Genomic DNA, 21,914 nt, shown 5'->3' with positions numbered 1-21,914 from the left:
GTATTTCATTTGTATTGTTTTTTTTTTAAATATATATGTCTATATAGTTCTTATTATTAATTTCTATTTCAGTTTCAGTAGTTTTAGTAGGCCTACGTCAAGTTTAACTAAATGAAAATAAGAAATGCTTCTTTGGAGATTTTATTTCAAGCAACGATTTTTTTTTTTTTTTTTTTACTATAATACTCTACCCTGCTGCTAGCTCCGATTTTATCCTTTCACTGACTTTGTAAAATACTTGCAAAGTACCTTTACTACAAGTGTTTTACATTTCATAAATTATTTTCATCTTTTCTCGTTCAGTACACTTTGCTGATATTTAAACCAACTGAACAACTAATATTGCTGTACGTATTGTTATATAATCGAATTGTTTGGCTTCGTCATGTTACAAAATATTTTTACACAAAATCAGTTAATTAGACATTATTATTACCATTTTTCACAGTCTTTTCATAATATGTTTATGTTTGTTATTGTGGCTTTGTATATTAGCAAATGGCCCTAAATTTAAAAGCTGCATGATAAAATTTCTTTAACATTTTTAGTAGTTAGATTCTTGTGATCTAAGAATAAACACATATTTTCTGATTTAATTTGTGAAAATCTAAAGATTTTACACTAAAGAGCCCTAAAATCATATTCTTAGTACTCTCAAACAGGACCATTTGTTTGATAATCAATAATCTGGTGTGGTGCCATGATACATGAAGTCTAAAAAAAAAACACCCCTGCAGACATGCTAAATGCTCAAAAAATTATTTAATGGCAGACCATGTGGTTGAAGCTTAAGACACTTGCATTTTTGGACTCTGCACCTTACAAAAAGTTACTCTGGTGTCCACTTGTTTTTAGATATGTGCCATGATTAAAATGGTTTGCAATGGAATGTATATCATACATCTATATAGTTCCATTCAAACTTTTCCATTTAAAAAAGAACCAGGGATGAAATGTCTACCTCTTTTGGGCTTAATGAGCAGGTTGTACCAGCAGTTTGAGCATCCCAACCAATACAACACTGTTTGACCAAACAATGGAAAACCGGTTAGTTTTTATTATTCCATTTGTATGAGAATTGACCCACTTCGCCCTTCAGTAAATAGCAATAGCATAAATAACATATATGTTATGCTAACATATAGCCTATATAGCATAAATAACATATACCAATATAACAATTTACGGTCACAAATGATAACAAACAAACATAGACATTCCAGAAATATCACAGTATCAAATGCAGCTTCAGAAATAACGTAAACACATGTGCCATACAAAGAAAATAGAACAATTTGATTCATGTAAAAATGTATCAGGTGAAATGATTTGCAGTTGTGTAACTAAGTTTCTTAACTGAAATAAACATCCCTAAACATGCATAATCAATTAATATAGGAGAGAATGCAATTTGTATATGTATTTTCTTCTTTTTTTCCTCATTGCAAAGTAAACAAGGAAAAGTAGCACAGTACTACTGAAATCTGTAAACATTTCTTGGATATCTTATTAAACCCACAATATAATGTAAAATTTTGATTAATCAGCGTAACAAGCAATATGTCAACATGATAGGATCTCAAGCACAGAAACAAAAAAATCCCTTTAGTTCAAATAAATTGATATGTCAGTTTTAAATATATGGGAATAACACCCATTGTATTTGCTAAAATTTAACCTCTTATTTATAAAAACAAAATAAACAGACTCTCTTTTGATCTATAAAGTTAACCTTCATCTTTAAAAATTGAAATCTGAGATTATTCATCCATTTGATCCATTGTCGCTGAAGCCTCTTCAATCACCTCAGCGTGACCTGCAGACGCAGGGGTAACAGTCTCCGCAGCTGATTCTGCAGTCCCAATGCCTGGCTGTGTGAGAGGGCCCGATCCGGCGACTGATAGGTCAGCCTATAGCAGAGGCTTGCATGACCCATGTGTGGGTGTCTGAAGCGATCTACTAATGCCATATGCTTAACAGCACCGCAAGACGCCTCTCGCACAAGTGCATGGAAGTCGAGTTCATCATAGCTTTCTGGTTCCATCCAGAAACTGATATCATGCAAGTAGCTTGGTGGGTAAAGGGAGAAAGGACTGAAAGGTCCAAATGGATTGAGCTCAAAATGCTTAAGAAACCGAGGATCTGCACTCCAAAGTAAGCGCCAGTCAGAAATGCCAAAAATCAGGGTAGCTAAATGATCCAAGTTTATTGAGACCACGATTAACTGTAAACCTTCATCGAGGGCTGAGGAAAAGGAAGGCAGATATGCGATCCGCCCAAATTTGGAAAGCTTCTTTGAATTCATCCACACTTGATGCTCCAGGCCTGTTTGCGCCTCCTCAAATGAGATGCCGTAAGAAGCAAGTAGTGACTCCAAACAATCTTGGAAGCAATGGACAGGATGGGATTCTGCAGGGAACATTCCCACCAACAGAAGCTGGTGAAATGCAGGAGACCGGCTCGGGGAGATGGGCACTCTTTGAAAGACCAGACCACTGACTGCGTGAAGAGTACCAGGACTGAAATCTTCATTCTGGGTAATCTCTTGGACATGCAACAACAGAGACGGTCGAAGTGCATAGCTGCCAGTAAAGCTTTGTTGGTCAACCATAGACTCACAGTCGTTTTGCTCAATTTCTCTTTGGTCAAATACATAGGTGTCAGTAGGTTTAATCCAATAGACCTCTGAGTGGGTCAGAGTGGAGTCACATGACTCTGGCGTTTCTGGCAGGCAGCTTACCAGTTCTGGGAAGTCTTCATTCATAGTGCACACAGGCCAGATTGACTTTAGCTCTCTAAGTAACTGCTCCTGGACAGTTTTCACTGGATGATGTGACTGCTGACCAAGGAAATCCCTACCACAGAAAGAAAGGTAAGAAATCTGCATCAAATATACACTGTATAAATGTACAAAAATTCCACTAAATTGATACATTTAAATACATGATGCATAAGCATACTGATAAGCATACTGTACGTAAAAACCCATCTCTTTTGTATAATATAATACAAGACTGATAACAGATAAGACATAGTTTCACAATGCCACCATTCACAGAGAACAAGGGATTGAGGAAGTGTTTGCCGGGCATACAAATAATTAATAAATGCCATGATCATGCTAGTTTTTAAATGCTCGTTAAAAGAATAGTTAGTGCAAAACAGGATATTGTGTCAACATTTATTCACCCTCAAACCATATGTCTTTTGTAAAAAAAGTATCTAGTACTGGCTTGGGTCCAGGTTTGAATGATAACCATTAAATAAAGCGGTAAATATTAAAATTCTATACCTTTTTATCAAAATAAAATAAACCCTAAAACCTAAAATCAATTTTAAAGTTTAAAGTGAATTTAGGCATCCCAACATTATAATGCATGTTAAATTAGTATGAAAAATGGGATATTGCTTTTAATAGATAGAAATTAGACAGAAGATTACGTTTAACAGTATTACTAAATTACTATTAAGATTAAGTGAGCATAAGATGATGGCAAAGGTAATCAAAACGTTAAAAAAAGAAAAATTAGCATGTGCAATTAAAGGGTTAGTTCACCCAAAAATGACAATTCGGTCATTAATTACTCACCCTCATGTTGGTCCAAACCCATAACACCTCCGTTCATCTTCGGAACACAAATTAAGATATTTTTGATGGAATCTGAGAGCTCTCAGACCCTCCATAGACAGCAAGTGTCCTTACACGATCAAGGTTCAGAAACGTAGCAAGGAGATTGGTAAAATAATCCATGTGACATCAGGGGCTCAACAGCAATTTTACAAAGCTACGAGAATACGAGAAAAAACTACTTTATTCCAATTAGTCTCTATCGACATTTTGGAGAATATCCGCTGGACACAAACTGCGTACGCTCTTCTGTGTTAGCCGCATACCGGATGCGCTGTTTTAGTTCAAATCAAAGTGTAAATATACGTAGAAGACGTATCCGCGTGGTGCGGCTGACACAGAAGAGCATACACAGTTTGCGTCCAGTGGATATTCTCCAAAATGGTGCTACGCTGATGTAGAGGAAACGAACTGTTGAATAAAGTCATTATTTAATTTTTGTAACTACAAAAAGTAGTCTTGTAGCTTCGTAAAATTACGGTTGAACCCCTGATGTCACGTGAATTATTTTACCGATCTACGTTTCTGGACCTTGATCGTGTAAGGATCCTTGCTGTCTATGGAGGGTCTGAGAGCTCTCAGATTCCATCAAAAATCTCTTAATTTGTGTTCCGGAGATGAACGGAGGTCTCACGGGTTTGAAACGACATGAGGGTGAGTAATTAATGACAGAATTTTCATTTTTGGGTGAACTATCCCTTTAAATATTCTGCATAACCAAGGCACCTAAATAAGAAAATCTCTAATATCCATCAATTACAATATGTTACAGCTATTTCATACAACCCTAGCAAAGAGTAACAAAAATAGTTCATATGACTTTTGGGGCCATAATATAGCTTTATGTGAGGAACAGACCAAAACATAAGTCATTATTCACTCATAATCTTTCCCTCTGCAATAGATCTTCAATCAAATATGGCACCATTGATATTTGGTCTTGATACATGCAACAATGAATGGTGCTGACATCCTATTTTCATAGTTGATGCAAGTTTTGTAGTCCACGAAGCTCGCCAAGTTATTATGTGCAGCACACAAGTTGTATTTAAACACTTCTATGATATCATGGTGTTTTTGTTTTGTTTTTTTGCCATTTTGAAGCTTGAAAGATTCAGTCCCCATTCCATCTATGATATAAAAATAAACGGTCAGGAGATCCTTCAAATTAATCTTTGCTTTCCACAGCTTCAAAACAACAAATGTTAAATGTCACAGGTTTCTTTTTGGGTAAAGTATTTGTCATTAAGAGACTTTAGAGCTGCTGTTTTCCAGTCAGAAACAAGTTACCACTTACCTGTTGATATAATTACTCAACTCTGCCGGAAGCTCAAAACAAACTGTCTCCTTCCCAATGGTTTTCTCCCTTTTCAGCTTCTCTGGAATGGTTTGCAGGAGACTCTGAGTGAAGATGTGGGTAAAAGCTCCCTCTACATGGAAACCTTTGTCTTGACTCCTTCGCAAAATATTTTTTTTGATGAATTCAAAACTGAATGCCATTACATAACTGTAACAGGACTATTTTGTAAAAGTCCAAATTAAACAGCATGTTAAATCACTTAGTGGTGGACTGTGTCCACTTGTCCAAAGCTGTTTACCTGTAACCAGTACATCTGTAACCTTGATACTTTTCACAGTCAAAGGGATGGATTTCACTGAGAATTAGCCCTGCTTCTGCTGCCATGGCAACCACCTGCCAACTATTGTGCCATTCCCTCATTGGACTGTCACACGGAGTGCCGCCTTGGCCATTGCACAAGGTGACATGCACTTCCCCATTGTCCTTCAGGACTGCAACAGCACTAGAAAAAAACAAACACATCCATCCATCACACATGCAATATGCACAAAACATCAAAAGCCCTCGAAACTCTTGATCCCCTCAGTATTAACATTATATAACACTGGAAGTCAAGCTTATGTAACACCTTAATAAAGACTTTGTTGCCACAAAAGTGTCACACTTACTTTTGGAAAAATTTCACCAACAGGATGCGGTTCTTCTTTACACCACTTTTACGCCCACAGTGAGGGAAATTGAAGATAATGCAGTCAAAAAGATGACCCTGAATGGCTTCGTGCTCCTTTAGGCATGTGCAATCCACCTCAAACAGAACAACTGATCCTGCAATGAGAGTTAGAATTATCATACAGAATTCAATAAGGCTGTTAGAGCCCTCCCTGGCAGTTTCATAGCAACCAAATGTGTAAATTCATAGACTCAGCTGCAGGCATGCAAATGACTATGCCACTTGATGTGTGGGAAGAATAGGTATCCTTCAAAATGCTTACATTAGCAGATACTAAACTATGGCTAGGATGAAATCGAACAAATAGTTACCATGAAAACAGGACAACAAAGACACAAGAAAGCACCGCGAGAGTAAAAACATGCACACGAGACAACTTTATCAGAATAAGGGATCACATAACGACAGACCTCGGTCACGGAGTCGCTGTATGTTCAGGACGGCTTCCTCCTGTCTGTACGTCTGGTTCTCGCTTTGAAAGCAAGTGGCGGTCACCCCGACATCTTCGCCTGCGCTCTCGCTCAAAGCCGCCGAGAAAGAGAAGTTGCCTTCCCCTACAAGTAGCACTTCACGCGTCTTGGACATTTCCAGAAAATTTCAAGCAAACAACCCAGCAAGCTGTCACGTTAGCAGAAGAGCAAAACTTTCCCATACATCTGACCGAGGGTTACAGCGTCCCTTCGACTATCGAGCTTGCACTGAGCGCAGAAAGCCTGGCAGGACTGCGGCATTAACATTAGACCGCGTGTCTGTCATCTGTCGCGATGTCAGGTGTTTGAGCTAACGCAGTGGCTGTGTTGCCAGATCTTACTAGAAAAAAGCGTGTTGCCATACCACAATAAGTATTGAAATTAAAAATCGAATTAACAATGAAATCTGGTTTAATGGTTTCTTATAAAAAAATAATATAGATAGTAATATAGAGTTTAACTGAAAGTTTAATTGAAATTATGTTATCTTTTAGAGGCTGCAAAGAGACAATACATTGTGTTTCCCCGGATGCTAAGAACTGTCACACTGAAATATTCTATAGTTTTTATAGATTTATAAATAATTGGTTATCTAAATCATGAATCAGTGAATCGTGAATGCATCTACATTTATTGGAATTATTCTTTGGTGCAGAAGAGGTAGTTGGGAAACTGCTATTAGTGATTGACCGACTTAAAAACAACAAGTCGCTTATAATACGCTGACATGGCAACACTATTGGTCACCACGTTTAAGAGCGCTTCTTGCGGTTGTGGCTAGAAGGGATACAACTCCGACCGGAAATGAACAATGAAATTAATTGTATACCTATTAGATTGTGTTTTATTAACGTCTACACCTACGCCTTACAGGAATTAAAAAAATAGTAACTATTGTTGTACAGTGTGACAAAAATTACGCTGTACCGATGTGCGCATGCCCAGTAGTGCCATATGTATCCCTTCGAGCCAAAAGAAGGCGGGTCTACACTGTTTGATTGACATATTACATTATTTTACTTTTAAAAAGTGTGACCGCGTTAAAGAATTGAGCACATGCATGCTGAACTACACTCTGACATCCTCTGATTACTTAAGTTAAAAAACACTATTTTAATTGATCATATAAATATTAGTTTTACTGCATGAGCACACCAGGAAGACGTGTTTAAGAAGAAATTGAAAGTGAAAGGTTAGCTTTGTAAGTATAACCAAAAAAGGAAGTGTAGACGCGGAGTTTCATGTAATTTCTTGTTCACTTGCGAGAAATATTTTAAGGTAAGTATGTTTCCTTCAGAACAATAACGTTTTCCTTTAGAATAATGTAGGTCATAACCAATATGTTGATAAAAATGTAAATGACATATTTTATATAGTTCTGGCGTACTGTCAATTCAGCACAAACGTCGAAGCTTGAACTAAACAACAAAAGTCAAAATCACAGAACTGCACTTGCCAGTGAAAGATTAGGAAAAGCTTCTGTTTCACTTTGAAAATGTTGATATGTTTGGCATAAATGATTAATGAAATGATGATTAATGAAATTAGAAATAACTTTCCTTACCAAAGTAAAATTCATTTCCTTAGAACAGTAAAATTTCATTTTAGACAGGGTAGTTGTAATTTAGCCACAAGGAAGAAGCAAAAATATAGTTTTGATTGAACATTTTTAGATTCTAACATACATTTTCATACATTCATTTGTATTATTTCATAGTTTTGATGACAGGACTAGTATTCTATAATGTGTAAAATATCAATAAAGTTTGAGCAGATCTAAACATTTCCTGGTAGTGTATCTTATATTATTATTGTATTTAATCCCACAGGAGATACCAAAAAAAGGATGGCATCCATCCCTTTCTATGGCTGGGAAGCATTCTATGATGAAGATCGTCATCTTCAGGCAGATCAGGCACCCAAATCAGGCAGTCTCTATACCATGTATCATGGCACCTCTATTCAAACAGCTCGTCTGATCATAACAACAGGCTTCCAACAATCAGCCGATGGAATGCTGGGGCCTGGAGTTTATGTGAGCCGTGACCAGAAGAAAGCAGAGCGCTATCCTCTGAAATCCCTACCTACTGACAGAGTAGTGCTTAAATTAAGCGTTGACTGTGGAAAAGTCAAAAGAATTAATAAGGACAACCATCCTCTACAGAAGACCTGGCATAGTCATGGCTATGACACTGCCTGGGTACCTCCTAACTGTGGCATGAAAGCTGTGCCTAGTGGTCTAGAAGAGGACTGTGTCTATGACCCCCAGCGTATCGAGGTCACAGATATTGCTCTTGCACCCAACACAACCATCTTAAATGAGCTCAAACAGCTCATTGCTCAAAACAAGAAGGGACCATCAAATTTGAACACCTCAGGTACTTGTACAGTGTGCAAGTTCAAACTAGGGCCTGCTCATACTGTACAGTCATGCTGGGGGTGTGGAGAGACTATCTGCGCTCTCCTGACCAAACACGTGTGCAGTCGTTAAGAAACTTAACAGGAAATCATGACAGATGCATCATTCTGGAGGCTCTTCAGGTTTTTGGACTGGTTTGTTGACATGCGTCAATGCATGATGCTTGAAGTTGAATTGACAGCTTCTTTATCTGTGTATACAAGATTGTTTACTTTCCACATAGTTCTCAGTGACACAATTATCTTTGACATTTATGCTCTGACAAATTATTTTTCCTGCTGATATGGGCCACTATATTTGATGTTATACTTAAAATTTATATATGATCACATATGACTGAATGATCTAGGATTTTTGAAGATATATTTTTTCATCAATCAGGAATGCTTTAAATGTTTCAAACATACAGTATTGCTTTGCAATAAAAAGAGCCTGTTACCTTAGTCAATTCAAGTACTCAGTGTATATGAATAGATCTATTCCTGATCGTATTACATATGCAAAAGTAATGAGGATTCGTTTGCACAACCTCTAGGAATGTTTGCTATGGCTAGTTGCTTTTTATAGGCATACAGGTATATTTTATAATAGCATAATTTTAACCTACTTTGTTAGCTGTCAGTAAGTATTAATTGTTAAGATTATCATGTTCAGAATTACTACAAGAAAAAAAAACAGATTTGATTTCATAATATATACAGCATTCATCTTAGAAGAGTCACCAAACTGTTTGACTGCGCAAATAATATATTTTTTAATGTATATCTTTATACTTTTAAATGCCTTATCTGCCATTTTTATTTTAAAAATGAAGTACAGATACATTACATATTTACTTAAGTTTTTTTTTACAGAAATTATTATAGAAATCACAAATTTGCAACTGCACTGAGGCCCAGTAACTCCTGTCACTGAGATTAGATTTAATTAATTTACAAATTAGAAACCTATGGAAACCTATTTCACCATATTTGTTTCTTATAATACAAGCTGTTAACACAAAAACATTTCCAGCTGAGAAAATAAATTATTTAGCATACTTTCTACTTCTAATTTTAAATCCTCATGAGGTGTACCCAATTGCTACAATTAAAACAGTCCTACATGTATGTGCCAAGCTTTACTGATGAAAAACATACATATTCCATTGGACAGGTATTATAAACCTTGCCAATATTGAATCACCATGATTTTTATACATTAAAAAAAACAGATCTATGTACAAATATGAATGTGAAGCACACAGTTTCTGTGAGGTTGCAAACAAAAATTTGAAACCACGGGGAAAGCAAGCCACTGTTGTTAAAACTGTCAGTTGTGTTTGCATCAGTAAGACATAGTGAAATGCAAAGGCTGCTACTGTTTTCAGCTGTTTTGTTGGCCTTTGTGTTGAATTATGCCTTTTGCAATGAGGTCTGGAATCTCAACTGCAAGCCACGGTCCAAGCTTAGGAAAGAAAAGAGATTAGTTATTACTATGAAAGGCGATAACCTCAAAGCAACAATTTTAGGAAATGAAAGCCATTTGATTTTAGACACACAACATAACTTACTCCCAAAGCCATAAGATGAGCCAGACCAAACTTTGGGACATTTCTTGCCCACAGTGGCTTGAAGTGATCTGTCAGGCAGATTTTTCCACCTCTGTGACAAAAGATGGTTTTTCAACAATTTAGGTACATTATTAAAAAAAATAATAATTTGTGATAAAAAATTCAAAACTATAAACATATGGAGCAAACCTGTACATCTTCGCTGTCTTCCCATCTAACTCAGGAATGGCCACTTCAGGTGCTGTGGCAGGATATGTAACTGGAATCTGGACATTAGGGCAAAGATAATTACTCTGGACTTTAACAAAATAAAAAATGAAAAAGTTAAATAGAATTGAATTCAAAATATCTTACATCAAATTCCATGTCAAATTCATATTTGAGAAGCTCGTGAATATACCAGCATTTTCCAAACCACCTACACAGAAAAGACGTATTTATACAACTCTAAGGCCTTAATGAAAATATTATTATTTAATACATAAAACAACAACTAGCATTTAAAAACTGACCTTGTGCCCTCTTTATTGGACTCTAGACGGAACCAATCATTGTCAGCTGCTTTGTTATTTTCAACATACTGCAAAAAAACACCATTACTTTATATTTTGTTATATTCAGTTCATATGTAGTTTACTGATGGGCAGTCAACGTCAATAAGACTGAACACTTTTAACTCAGTATGACACGCATGGTTATTCATTTATACAGCTCCCTAATACTTTTGCTACAATACAATGCTACAACTCACCTTTATGAGACCTAAATATTCTTCTCGGAGTCTCTGAACCCATAGTTCTTTGTCTCTTGGTCCTGAATTTGTTTTTAAAAGCGGTATTTCAGAAACTGCCTTCCTAGTAGCTTCATCTGCCATGTTGACTCTATGTCCGATTCGCAAAGAGTCGGATCTTTTTAGCGTGTCTCGCTGAATCATTGAACAAAGAGCCGTCTCGTTGAGTGAGCTTATAGTAAAAAAATAAAAAAGAGCGTTTGGAGTGAACAAAAAGCATACTACCTAAAATGTTTGCGTATTAAATTTTACGACTGTTCTGTAAACAGCAATATGCGCCTAAACGTGGGGTGTCAGGGATCACGTGATGGTGTGAATTTGTTCATTAAAACGAACAGTTCAAAAGAACCGAGTCGCGCAAATGAGTCAGACCTCTCGTCACTAGTTGACTCACTGGAATCTTTTATTTAAGGTAAAGTTTGTTATTAAAACAGGCTAACTTGTATTATATCAGAAAAATATAATATGCTAGTAATACAACGTTCCGAATGCGTTTTATTCGTCAGTCGTGTTTTGTGCGAATGAACCGAATGCAGTGTGTTTCTGCACGGAACTGTTTCATAGCTGCTCTTCTTTAAACGACTGCACTGATCAGCTGGTTCCGCCGCTAGAGTCTGTAGTTGAGTTGTCATTACATCCCTCAGCATCCTTTCACCTTACTCTCTTCCAGCGGTCACAGCATGTCTAAAGCTTGCATTTTAGTATGATTTCAGGATATCATTTTTGCGTACTATAATTGCACAGCCCCCAGCTATTCAGTAAGTAGACAGACTTTTAAAGCCTAGCATAATATTCCCAAATGCATGATTATTGACCATCGTTCAGAAAATGCAATTATTAATCTCTGATAACGCGCTCAAATGCATTAATAAATGTGCAGATTATTCATTAACATCACTGTTGGTGTGTGTACTAGCAGGGTTTAAAATTGTATCCCCCCCCCCCCCCCCCCCCCCATATTATTTGATTTATTTTCTTGTATCCATAATGCTAAAATGTGCATCATATGGCCAATATTGTAATTTCTTTTATATTTAAGGATGCATGATTGAATGTTGTGTATTATTATTATTTTTGTTATTACTATTACACGTCAAGAGCATGCCAAATTGCTGTTGTTGTCTCTCCCAGTTCAGAAGATCAGGTCCTCTCACTTGGCTTGTGGGTTCCCATGGGCAGTGTGTTGGCCTTGTCAACCCGCCCAGGGCGCCAATACTCCCCCTTTCCACAAGATAGACCCTTGTCACGGTGGGATAGGAGAGATGGACGGCTACCTAACCCAGGGAGCTTTGACGGTTTGCATCGCAACTGTAAAGGTCTCTGTTGATTTTGTATGTTTTTTATAAATTCCATTAAAATATGCTAATTTTAAGTGAGACATCTTAAAAGAAGTGATGGTCTGTAAGATGCCATTTAACTGTTTGTGTATCTAGATGTATTTCCACAGCAGATTGAAGGAGTGAAACTGGCGATAAATAAGACCCTCAGCAGTTTTTTCAAGGTTTGTTCATACATGGTTCAGTTATGACACTGTTTAGAACTGTTTCACTTTTAAGTAAAATTTATCACTATTCAGCACTGCATGTTTTCCCAACGGACTAATGGATTGTGGTTTAATTCTCACAGGTCAGTCACACATTTCACCTCAGTGCTGTTGCTCCATCCAGTTATCGCTTTCACGCTGAACACCTACAGTCAGACACTGACAGCAAAGAGACGGTAAGGATCTGATAGATTCCAGTTCAAGTGGATTTCTGTAGCATTAGGGCTGGGGTTAAGGGCCTTAAGCAGCATTCTTATTAAAATGTATTGCTAAAAAGTAGAGTACGTTTGGGCAGAGGCATATATATTTATTCTATTATTCTTCTGCATGACAGTTTTACTTAGTTATGCTGGAAATTTTATTGGAAGATTATAAGCTGCTGTAACACTGACAAATTCAGCAATTTTGGTATGGATTTAGTTTGGAATCAGGACAAAGTGCCAGGAAAATTAGCTGTGGGTTTATTTTTAATTAGGAGCACAGTAAGAAAAACAGTAATAGTTTAGAAAAGAAAAAAAAAGAAAATGTCCTACCGTTCAAACTTTTGTGTTTTTGAAATAAGTCTTTCAATGCTCACAGAGGATTTATTTTTTTATGAAAAAACAGTAAATTCTGTCAAAAAATACTGTCATTATTATTACAATTTAAAACAGCTGTTTTATATTTGAATATTTTATAATGAAATGTATTCCTGTGATGGCAAAACTGAACAATTTCTTAAAAATAAAAAGTACTGACCCTAACATTTGAATGGTATTGTATAAAAGCGTATGACAGTATACATATCAAACAAATAATAATAAAAAAAAATGTTTCGATATGATTGTTTGATAGGAATGTTGTTTTTGAAAGGACATTGTTTTGGAAACATGCCTTCATGTAGACATGAAATTGACTTATTTAGAAATTGGATCATTTGGATGTTGAAGGCTTTTCTAACCAAATTGCAAAGAATGAGTTGGGTAACTTATTTAACATAATCCTGATCATAATCATCAGTTATTTATATCTTATGATTGAATACTAAAAACCTGCAATACAATCTACTTCTTGGAACTCATTTCAAAAGCAGTGCAGGCAAACAAATCTTCATGAGCAGTATCAGGGCAGTTAATCAATAATGTTCACCTAATGGACATTTACTTATAGTCTGTTTTAATTGGGCATGGATGTAATTGATAAGTTTAATGTGATAGTTTCTCCCTTTTCAATCCAATGATGTTCTGTGTGTAAAGGGCTCACCCATGCTTATTGGGGAAATGGACTCCTCTGGCAGCTTAAATGCACACTCTTTGTTCCATCTGAGTGAGAAAATAAGAGCTAAAGCAGTATTTCAGGTAAGTAGCAGTGATATGTGTATTGCACTAGTATAAATAAATACTTTTGAACACAATGTGGACTGACTTGCTTATTCTTTAATAGACTCAACAGGCACAGTTTGTCACATGGCAGTTTGAGACGGAGTATAGAGGTAGTGACTTCACAGCAGCGGTTACTATGGCCAACCCTGACATTCTGAGGGAATCAGGTATGATCGTGTCACTCCCTCATTAAAACATACTGATTCATAATGTCACAGGAATGTGCATTAGTTACAACAAAGCAATGCCTTCCAGGCAGAACAGGTTTTTCTGTGGTTGTCTTTGTATGCCATTTTGATTAATTGTTTGTTTGCCTATTGAGGAAAATTGTTTTAGGCTGCAAGTTATTATTCCCAATGCTTCTTGAGTGGCATTGCATTCATTTTAAATTTCATAAATCAGCCAGCTTCTGTTAAAGGGGTCCTGTTATGCCATTTTACGAAGTGGGCTCCAACGCGTCAATCGCGATTGACTGGTTTAGCGCTGTCCCAGTAGCTCTTGAACATAACTCTTGAGTATGGGACAGTGACAAAGAAAAATACATCATGCCTGAGTCTGTAAACGTAACGATAACAGAGGACAGAGAAATGTGTGTTCTGTGCTGGGTTGCCAGATTTTCACAACAAAACCTGCCCAACTTCTACTCAAAACTAGTAAAACAAAAGTAGCCCAATCGCGTTTCAAGGGGGTCCCCCGGTAAAAATTGTGTTCCAGGGGGTGAAATACATGTTTTTGGCAGGTTGCTCTGTTAAAAATCTAATTTTAGGGAGCTAAATATCATGTTATTTGGGTTGCTTAAACCCGCTGACATGAAAAACAACCCGCTGCAACAGTGTTAAAGCAGCCCAATTCCACAGGAAAACGTGGACTTGGCAACACTGGTTCTGTGTCGGAATGTGTGTTTTTTTGTTTTGGTCCTTTGTTTTCGGTTGTTCGAGTCCAACCACTGCCAATTTAGCCAATAGTATTTCGACACTGCAGGTTGCCAGTTGGTGGAAAACAAAGCGTATCGAAGCCGTGCAAGCCAGCAAATGAATTGGGTTAGAGATCGCAGATTCTACCCGACATAAAAAAAAAAGCCTCGGCATCCATGTAAAAAGCTCTATGGTCAGAGGCATATTAAAAAGCAATTAACTTAAAGCCTTATTTTAAGACTTTTAATTTTAAGCTTAAAGCCTTTTTGCATTCTATTATCAGTTGCGCTCATTTCTCAATCTGGCAACCCATGTGAGCGTTGAATCTCAGTAGAAGGGGATGGGAGAAACAACGCTCTCCAATATTTTGAATTCAGACAGAAGCTCAACTGCTAGCAGTCAGTATCACATACTGCACCTATAATGTTGTTATCTGTTTGTGCATTTGTTTTTCTTTGTGACAGTTATCATGGTTGCACACTTTCTCCAAAGCGTATCCCCACAGCTGGTTCTGGGGGGAGAGCTGGTGTACCATCGAGGTCGAGCAGAAGAAGGGGGCATACTCACTCTGGCAGGCCAGTACTCAGGTTAGAGCGGTCATTGGTTAACTCTTTAGTTAGGTTTGTTATACACCAGTACAAGTTACATCTTCAGTGTCACTCATCCTATTTGTATGTACAATGTTCTTCTGTTTCTCAAAGGCACTCAAATGTCCTATCTTTTCTGTCTTAGGGCCAAATTGGGTTGCAACACTGAATGCTGGTAAAGGAGGGGCACATGCCAGCTACTACCACAGGGCCAATAAACAGGTATGGTGGTGTTAAAAGTACGATGATGTTTCACAGTAATAGTTTCAAAATGCTACAGTCTATTCATCTCCACAGATTCAGGTGGGAGTGGAGTTTGAGGCGAGCACTAGGACCCAGGAAACAACCTTTTCTTTTGGTTACCAGATGGAACTTCCTGAAGCTAAAATGGTCTTCAAAGGTAAGGAGGGCAGATACTCCCTGTGTAATGTATAACAAATTGTAGTAACTACACTGGAAACACTGGAACGAAAAAAATATTTTTTGATATCAGTTTTTTTTATTGATTCTACGGAGCCCCAGTTATTCTGACATGCAGAATAAAATATTTAAATTGTGTTACTTCATTTTAAATTTAACGATTTACTAATCCGTTCTGCTCATAGAATGCTCACAATTTTAAGTAAATGAGGTAACAAATTAGTATCGTGCTGGAGTATTAATAAGTCGTGGGAACGAATGATAGAAATATTTTTATTCCCATGTCTTGTCTGGGGCTCTGTATGATTCTCAGCATCGTCAAGCCAAACAATATGTCACAAAACAGTATTTTAGGCTAAACAGTATTTCTTTGCAGGGCAGAATTTAACACTTTATTTTTAAACCCATTTTAACCATTTATTCAAATACTCATACTCAAATTTGTTTTGGTTTTCATATTTTCCATTCTAGACTGTAACAGTAGCATTCAGGAAGTAAACGTCCCATTAGAATATACATTTTATATTCTAATATAAAATGATGTTCTATAATAATATAAGACAAATTACTTGTCTTAAAATGGAAGGCCTTTTATTAACAAATTTCTTTACATTTTTTTAATGTTTGCATTCTGCTCTGAGATGTGTCAGTGTTTACTACACTCCATTTAACATCTTTGACCTTGTTTAAATCCACAGAATGACACAAATTTTCCCTCTAAAATCAGCACAGAATATTACAATTTCCAGGCTTTATCTTAAATTTGCCATAACAATTAAACTTTAAAACAGACTTACCATGAACTTACCATGATTTTGTATGTTACTCACTTGTGCAGTCTGTTTCTCTAGAATCCTCAAGTCTGTGAAATTGGAGTGGGTTGACACTGTTTTTGTCACTGATTTTTAAATAAGTTCAATTAAACAAGCGAGGAAAGGTAACTTATACTATACACTACTCTTCAAAAGTCTGGCTAATGTTTTTTAGTGCTTTTGAAAGAAGTCTCATAATTAAGGCTGCATAGTTTGAACAAAAACACAACACAAACAGTAATATTTATACAATTTTTAAAAAAGGTTTTCTATTTTATGGTGGCAAAGAATTTTAAGCATCATTACTTATGTGTTCTGTGTCACATGATCCTTCAGAAATCATTCTAATATACTGATTTGCATTTATTTCAAATAAAATCTTCTGTAACATTATAAAAGCATTTACATTTACATTAGTCATTTAGCAGATGCTTTTATCCAAAGCGACTTACAAATGAGCACAATAGAAGCAATCAAAACCAACAAAAGTGCTATGACAAGTCTCGGTTAGCCCAACGCAGTACACTTAGCAAAGTTTATTTATATATATATATATATATAGGTAACACCCAAACTATAGACAGTCGCTGTTCTCCAGATCTAGAATATTTGACAGTCAAATGCAGACCTTTTTTCCTCCACCGTGAGTTTTCGTCAGATGTGTTGATCACGGCAGTGCACATAGCTCCGGATGCTAAATCTAAATCGGCCCTCAGACTTCTATATAGTGCAATCAACACCAAACTAAGTAAATATCCAGAGGCAGTACACATAATAGTGGGGGATTTAAATCATGTCGACTTAAAAGCAGTGTTTCCCAAATTCCACCTTGTAACTTGTGCTACAAGGGGAGAAAGCATACTTGATAAAGTCTACTCTAATATTAAACAGGGCTATAGAGCAATACCAACGCCTCATTTGGGTCAGTCGGACCACATATCCCTGTTTATGTTACCAGCTTATATTCCCCTCAGGAAAAGGGAACCCCCCACCACTAAAACTGTTAAAATATGGCCTGTTGGTGCCAAATCACAGCTACAAGACTGTTTTAACAACACAGACTGGAGCAGCTTTGAATCCCAGGACCTGGAGGAGTACACTGCATCAAACACTGCACAGATACTGTCACCTCTGACAAATGCATCCGGGTGTATGCCAATCAAAAACCCTGGATGACAAAGGAGGTTAAAACCTTGCTGAGGAAGAGAAACACCGCCTTTAGATCTGGAGACAGGGAACTCTACAGTTCAGCCAGAATGAACCTGAGAGGGGGCATCAGACGGGCCAAGCTGGATTATAAAAATAAAATTGAGGACCACTTCTATAGCAACAACTCAAAGCAGGTGTGGCTGGGGGTCCGAAACATCACCAAACATAAAAGCAGGAAAACCACCTCGCTTTGAACAAACAGCACCAGAAGCAATTACATCACACTCACCAGTTAATATCAGTTACATATTTTCGTTGACGGAGCATGATGTGAGGCGAGTGCTAAGGTCAGTAAACCCCAGAAAAGCAGCTCTGGGAAGGTGCTGAAAGACTGTGCGGACCAGCTTACGGGGGTCTTTACTAGAATATTCAACCTGTCCTTGGAACAGGCCTTGGTTCCATCATGCCTGAAATTCTCAACCATCATCCCTGTTCCAAAAAATACCACTATTAACAGTGTAAATGACTACCGGCCAGTGGCTATAACTCCAGTCATCATGAAGTGTCTGGAGAAACTGGTCAAAAGTCACATCACCAGTTTGCATACAGGGAAAATAGATCTTCGGAGGATGCTATAGCCTGTGCTCTTCACACATCTTTAACCCATCTGGAACAGAAGGACAGTTATGCTAGGCTTCTTTTCATCGATTTTAGCTCAGCGTTTAATACGATCATTCCAGACAGACTGGTAACTAAATTAAGCAGTCTTGGTCTTCCATACTCCACCTGCCTCTGGATTAAGGATTTCCTCAGTGATCGTCCTCAGAGAGTTAAAGTGGGGCCCCACCTTTCCCCAGAACTCAGCCTTAACACCGGCTCTCCGCAGGGATGCGTGTTAAGTCCCCTATTGTATACTCTATACACATATGACTGCACCCCCACCCACCCAAGTAACTCTATCGTGAAGTTTGCGTATGACACGACAGTGGTTGGGCTCATCAAAGGGGGAGATGAGTCCGCGTATAGGGATGAGTGCAGCAATAACAACTTGATTTTAAATACAATAGAAACAAAAGAAATAATTGTGGACTTCAGGAGAAACAGATCTGATCTTCAGCCAATATATATTAATGGGGACTGTGTCGAGAGGGTTTCTAATTTCTAATTTCTGGGCCTGCACTTGGATGATGACCTTACCTGGAAAACAAACACCACTATGCTGATTAAGAAGGCACAGCAGCGACTTTATTTTTTAAGAGTCCTGAAAAACAATGCTCTAGATAAAGAACTGCCAGTGTCCTTGTACAGAAGTTTGATTGAAAGTGTGCTGACATACTGCTTTCCAGTGTGGTTTGCTAGCTGCACGGCCAAGGAAAAGACAGCGCTTCAGAGGGTGGTTAACACAGCACAGAAGATTATTGGCTGTGAGCTCCTCTCATTAGAGGAGCTGTACAGGACCCGCTGCCTTAAAAAAGCTTGCAGCGTTTTGAAAGACTCATCCCATCCAGCACATCATCTGTTTGAACTGTTACCCTCAGGTCGGCGGTACAGTACAATAAAAACCAAAACAAACAGACTGAAAAACAGCATATATCTCAGGGCTGTTGCAATACTCAATGAACACTGAATGTATATATATTGCTGTTTTATTTTTTTTAGTATTTGTTTTTAATTGTAAATCTTATTTTTTGCACTGATACAGGATTGCACACAATTTCGTTGTACTATGTATAATGACAATAAAGATTCTGATTCTGATTCTGAGCTACAATTGTAATTTGTAAATTATACAATTTATTTATTTACTTTTATATTTTATTAAAGTTCTGTTTTGACCCCTACAGTAGGTTTTTTTTTTTCATAATATTTGAGAGAGGGGGCACAACAATACAATCCTGCTTAGGGCACCTATTTGGCCAGCAGCGGTCCTGCTGATATAAACATTATAATTAAACTTTATTTGGAGTACTACTTGTGCACAATGCACATTTCGTAATATTAAGCCTAAAATATGTTTTAATGTGACTGGTGTTAATTAATGAATCATCAAAAACAGCTGGTTAATATGGATAATTATAATTATATTTTAATATGGTTAATATGGATGATACTTCAGTATATCTTTAGTTTGACTTCAGCACTACTTTCTTATAATTAAAGTGCATTAAGTACAAAATTAATTGTTCCAATTTAGCAGACTTTAAAAATACTAGGTACAATTGCAGGGTATTTTTATTAAGTACATAAATATGTATTTGTAATATACTTTTTAGTATATATATATTGTATATATTTATGAATTTCAAATACATTTTAGTATATTTATTTTTCACTAGGGTAAAGTGTGTAACAGAAAGGATTAATATTTTACTCATCATTTCTGACTATCATTTTGGTGTTTTTTAGGAATGTTGGACAGCCGCTGTATCATTGGTGGGATTCTGGAAAAGCGGCTTTACCCCCTTCCTGCCACATTGATCATGGGTGCCTTTGTCAACCACAGAGCAGACAAGTTACAGGTCGGTCTTGGGGTCAACGTTGGTTAGATACGAAACCTAACAGAAACCGCTCAAGACTGGGGACTTCAGAAACCTCCTTCATGTCTGCCCAAAGACACTAGTACACCACAGACAATGGACAGAAATCTTTGCCATACTGGACAATCATGCAGTTCATGGCAAGCAGGAATGAGGGGGCTGAAAAACATTGGTTCCATCCTGTATGAAGGATTTTACTGTTTCGGTCTTATATTGGCCCCAAAGTAACCTGAGATAAATATTCAAAGATTATCTTACTTTTCCTAAGAAGATTCCAACTTCTGCAGCTGTTGCAGGAGACCACCCAAATGAATGTAGTTTCAACTTCCTGTGACTTCTCTATTAAACATCTATTTTTTTCACTCCTAAATCAAGCCAAACATATTGAAGATTAGCAAAGAGGTGCACAATTTAGCAAGTATCATCCCCTCATTCAAACAAAACACCCTCTTCTATGCTTGTTAAGCTAAATTTGAAGACTCTCCTTGGGGGTTGGACTCTGGCATAATGGCAAGTATGAAGAGGGAAGGAAACAATGTGACAGTGTCAACTGTATAAGGATGCATAATGCATGAGATATTACAGGACTTGATTTGACAAACATTAGACCTGAGTCAGAGCCGTGGAGCAGTAGTGCTTGTTCTTATGACGCATAACAGCCACTGGTTCACAGGAATGCAGGTATGAGTCAGGCCTGTATTATGTCAGCCATGTTCAGGAGTTTCAGGAGTAAGAACCACATGTAAATGCGGAAGAGAATCTTAACCCCTGTTCACATCAAGGACTGTATGTGGACTGAATAAAATGGGCAATTGCGGGTTGTGATATTTGGTCTTATTTCTATTGTTAAGCGCAACAGACAAAGAATTGTGTCATAATGTGCGAATGAGCAAGGCTTGTACCTCTTTACCTGTGAATTTCTTGCACTGCATACACAGAAGAGAGGCACATCTCTGATGCAAGTTTAAATACATCTTTAACAGCTGTTCAGTTTGGTTCTGTGCACACAGCATGTCATTTTGGTAAATGCAGTTGTCACTAAATTAACGTTGTAAAATGCGGTTGTCATTCCTGTAAATTACTAAACTGTTTATACTGAAGATTAAACACTAAGGTGAAGTGACAGTTGAAACTTGGCTGCAGTTTGTATGCTGGCCATGTGATTAATAAGACTTTCATCTGAAAAGAGGACTTTGGATCACTGACCAGCAGTCCAGTTCTTTTTCTCCACAGCCCAAGTAAGACGCTTCTGACGTTGTCTCTGGTTCAGAAGTGGCTTGGTAGCCCTTTTCCTGAAGACGTCTGAGCGTGGTGACTCTTGATGCACTGACTCCAGCTTCAGTCCACTCCTTGTGAAGCTCTCCCAAGTGTTTGAATCAGCTTTGCTTGACAGTATTCTCAAGCTTGCGGTCATCCCTGTTGCTTGTGCACCTTTTCCTACCCAAATTCTTCCTTCCAGTCAACTTTGCATTTAATATGATACCGCATTATATTGATTATATTGATACAGCACTCTGTGAACAGCCACTCCTTACAGTAATGACCCTCTGTGACTTACCCTCTTTGTGGAGGGCGTCAATGTGCGTTTTCTGGATCATTGCCAAGTCAGCAGTCTTCCTCATTATTGTGGTTTCAAAGAACAAGAGATACCCAGAATTTATACTGTATGGATGGTCATTAATTGAAACTCAATACATGTAAA

At 37.4% G+C, this 21,914-nt stretch overlaps 4 protein-coding genes across 5 annotated transcripts; 2 read left to right on the top strand and 2 right to left on the bottom strand.

The window, feature by feature from the left end:
- Positions 1-744: 744 nt before the first annotated feature.
- LOC306871006 (ferredoxin-fold anticodon-binding domain-containing protein 1-like) lies at positions 745-6,443 on the bottom strand. The gene is made up of 5 exons (XM_079418647.1): positions 6,069-6,443; positions 5,597-5,753; positions 5,227-5,430; positions 4,926-5,084; positions 745-2,855 (listed from the first exon to the last, which is right to left on the bottom strand). The coding sequence occupies exons 1-5, from the start codon at positions 6,241-6,243 to the stop codon at positions 1,802-1,804; spliced, it is 1,749 nt and encodes a 582-aa protein (XP_079274773.1). The 5' UTR covers positions 6,244-6,443; the 3' UTR covers positions 745-1,801.
- An 831-nt stretch (positions 6,444-7,274) lies between these two features.
- On the top strand, positions 7,275-8,619 carry LOC306871113 (uncharacterized protein; the record flags this gene model as incomplete). Its single annotated transcript, XM_079418816.1, has 2 exons — positions 7,275-7,406; positions 7,958-8,619. Exon 2 carries the CDS (start codon positions 7,975-7,977, stop codon positions 8,617-8,619), a length of 645 nt encoding a protein of 214 aa, XP_079274942.1. The 5' UTR covers positions 7,275-7,406; positions 7,958-7,974.
- A 367-nt stretch (positions 8,620-8,986) lies between these two features.
- Positions 8,987-11,203, bottom strand: LOC306871114 (ubiquitin-fold modifier-conjugating enzyme 1-like). The gene is made up of 6 exons (XM_079418817.1): positions 10,851-11,203; positions 10,612-10,679; positions 10,454-10,517; positions 10,289-10,365; positions 10,100-10,190; positions 8,987-9,993 (listed from the first exon to the last, which is right to left on the bottom strand). The coding sequence occupies exons 1-6, from the start codon at positions 11,031-11,033 to the stop codon at positions 9,913-9,915; spliced, it is 564 nt and encodes a 187-aa protein (XP_079274943.1). The 5' UTR covers positions 11,034-11,203; the 3' UTR covers positions 8,987-9,912.
- A 78-nt stretch (positions 11,204-11,281) lies between these two features.
- LOC306871224 (mitochondrial import receptor subunit TOM40B-like) lies at positions 11,282-21,340 on the top strand. Of its 2 annotated transcripts, none has more exons than XM_079419006.1 (10): positions 11,282-11,301; positions 12,021-12,205; positions 12,323-12,390; positions 12,516-12,608; positions 13,668-13,769; positions 13,855-13,960; positions 15,172-15,294; positions 15,440-15,516; positions 15,592-15,694; positions 20,082-21,340. In XM_079419006.1, exons 2-10 carry the CDS (start codon positions 12,061-12,063, stop codon positions 20,219-20,221), a joined length of 957 nt encoding a protein of 318 aa, XP_079275132.1. In that variant the 5' UTR covers positions 11,282-11,301; positions 12,021-12,060; the 3' UTR covers positions 20,222-21,340. The 2 variants fall into 2 exon arrangements, with proteins under 2 accessions (XP_079275132.1, XP_079275131.1); XM_079419005.1 differs by lacking the exon at positions 11,282-11,301 and adding an exon at positions 11,476-11,647.
- The last annotated feature ends 574 nt before the right edge of the window (positions 21,341-21,914 follow it).

This window comes from Barbus barbus (genome assembly GCF_936440315.1).
Source record: "Barbus barbus genome assembly, chromosome: 6".
Classification (NCBI taxonomy): Eukaryota; Metazoa; Chordata; class Actinopteri; order Cypriniformes; family Cyprinidae; genus Barbus; species Barbus barbus.
Note: the sequence above shows the minus strand (reverse complement) of the source record. Positions and strands in the feature narration are given on the sequence as shown.

Bases quoted from the DNA above. Each gene is read 5' to 3' on its own strand.
- LOC306871006 (XM_079418647.1), bottom strand. From the start codon at position 6,243: ATGTCCAAGACGCGTGAAGTGCTACTTGTAGGGGAAGGCAACTTCTCT. The intron at 5,754-6,068 runs GTCTGTCGTTAT...CTCTCATTGCAG, and splicing joins ACAGCGACTCCGTGACCGAG to GATCAGTTGTTCTGTTTGAG. The intron at 5,085-5,226 runs GTAAACAGCTTT...TATTTTGCGAAG, and splicing joins TACAGATGTACTGGTTACAG to GAGTCAAGACAAAGGTTTCC.
- LOC306871114 (XM_079418817.1), bottom strand. From the start codon at position 11,033: ATGATTCAGCGAGACACGCTAAAAAGATCCGACTCTTTGCGAATCGGA. The intron at 10,366-10,453 runs GTAAGATATTTT...CCTAATGTCCAG, and splicing joins AATTTGACATGGAATTTGAT to ATTCCAGTTACATATCCTGC. The intron at 10,191-10,288 runs GTTTGCTCCATA...CTTTTGTCACAG, and splicing joins AAGACAGCGAAGATGTACAG to AGGTGGAAAAATCTGCCTGA.
- LOC306871224 (XM_079419006.1), top strand. From the start codon at position 12,061: ATGGGCAGTGTGTTGGCCTTGTCAACCCGCCCAGGGCGCCAATACTCC. The intron at 13,961-15,171 runs GTATGATCGTGT...TCTTTGTGACAG, and splicing joins TGACATTCTGAGGGAATCAG to TTATCATGGTTGCACACTTT. The intron at 15,295-15,439 runs GTTAGAGCGGTC...TTTCTGTCTTAG, and splicing joins TCTGGCAGGCCAGTACTCAG to GGCCAAATTGGGTTGCAACA.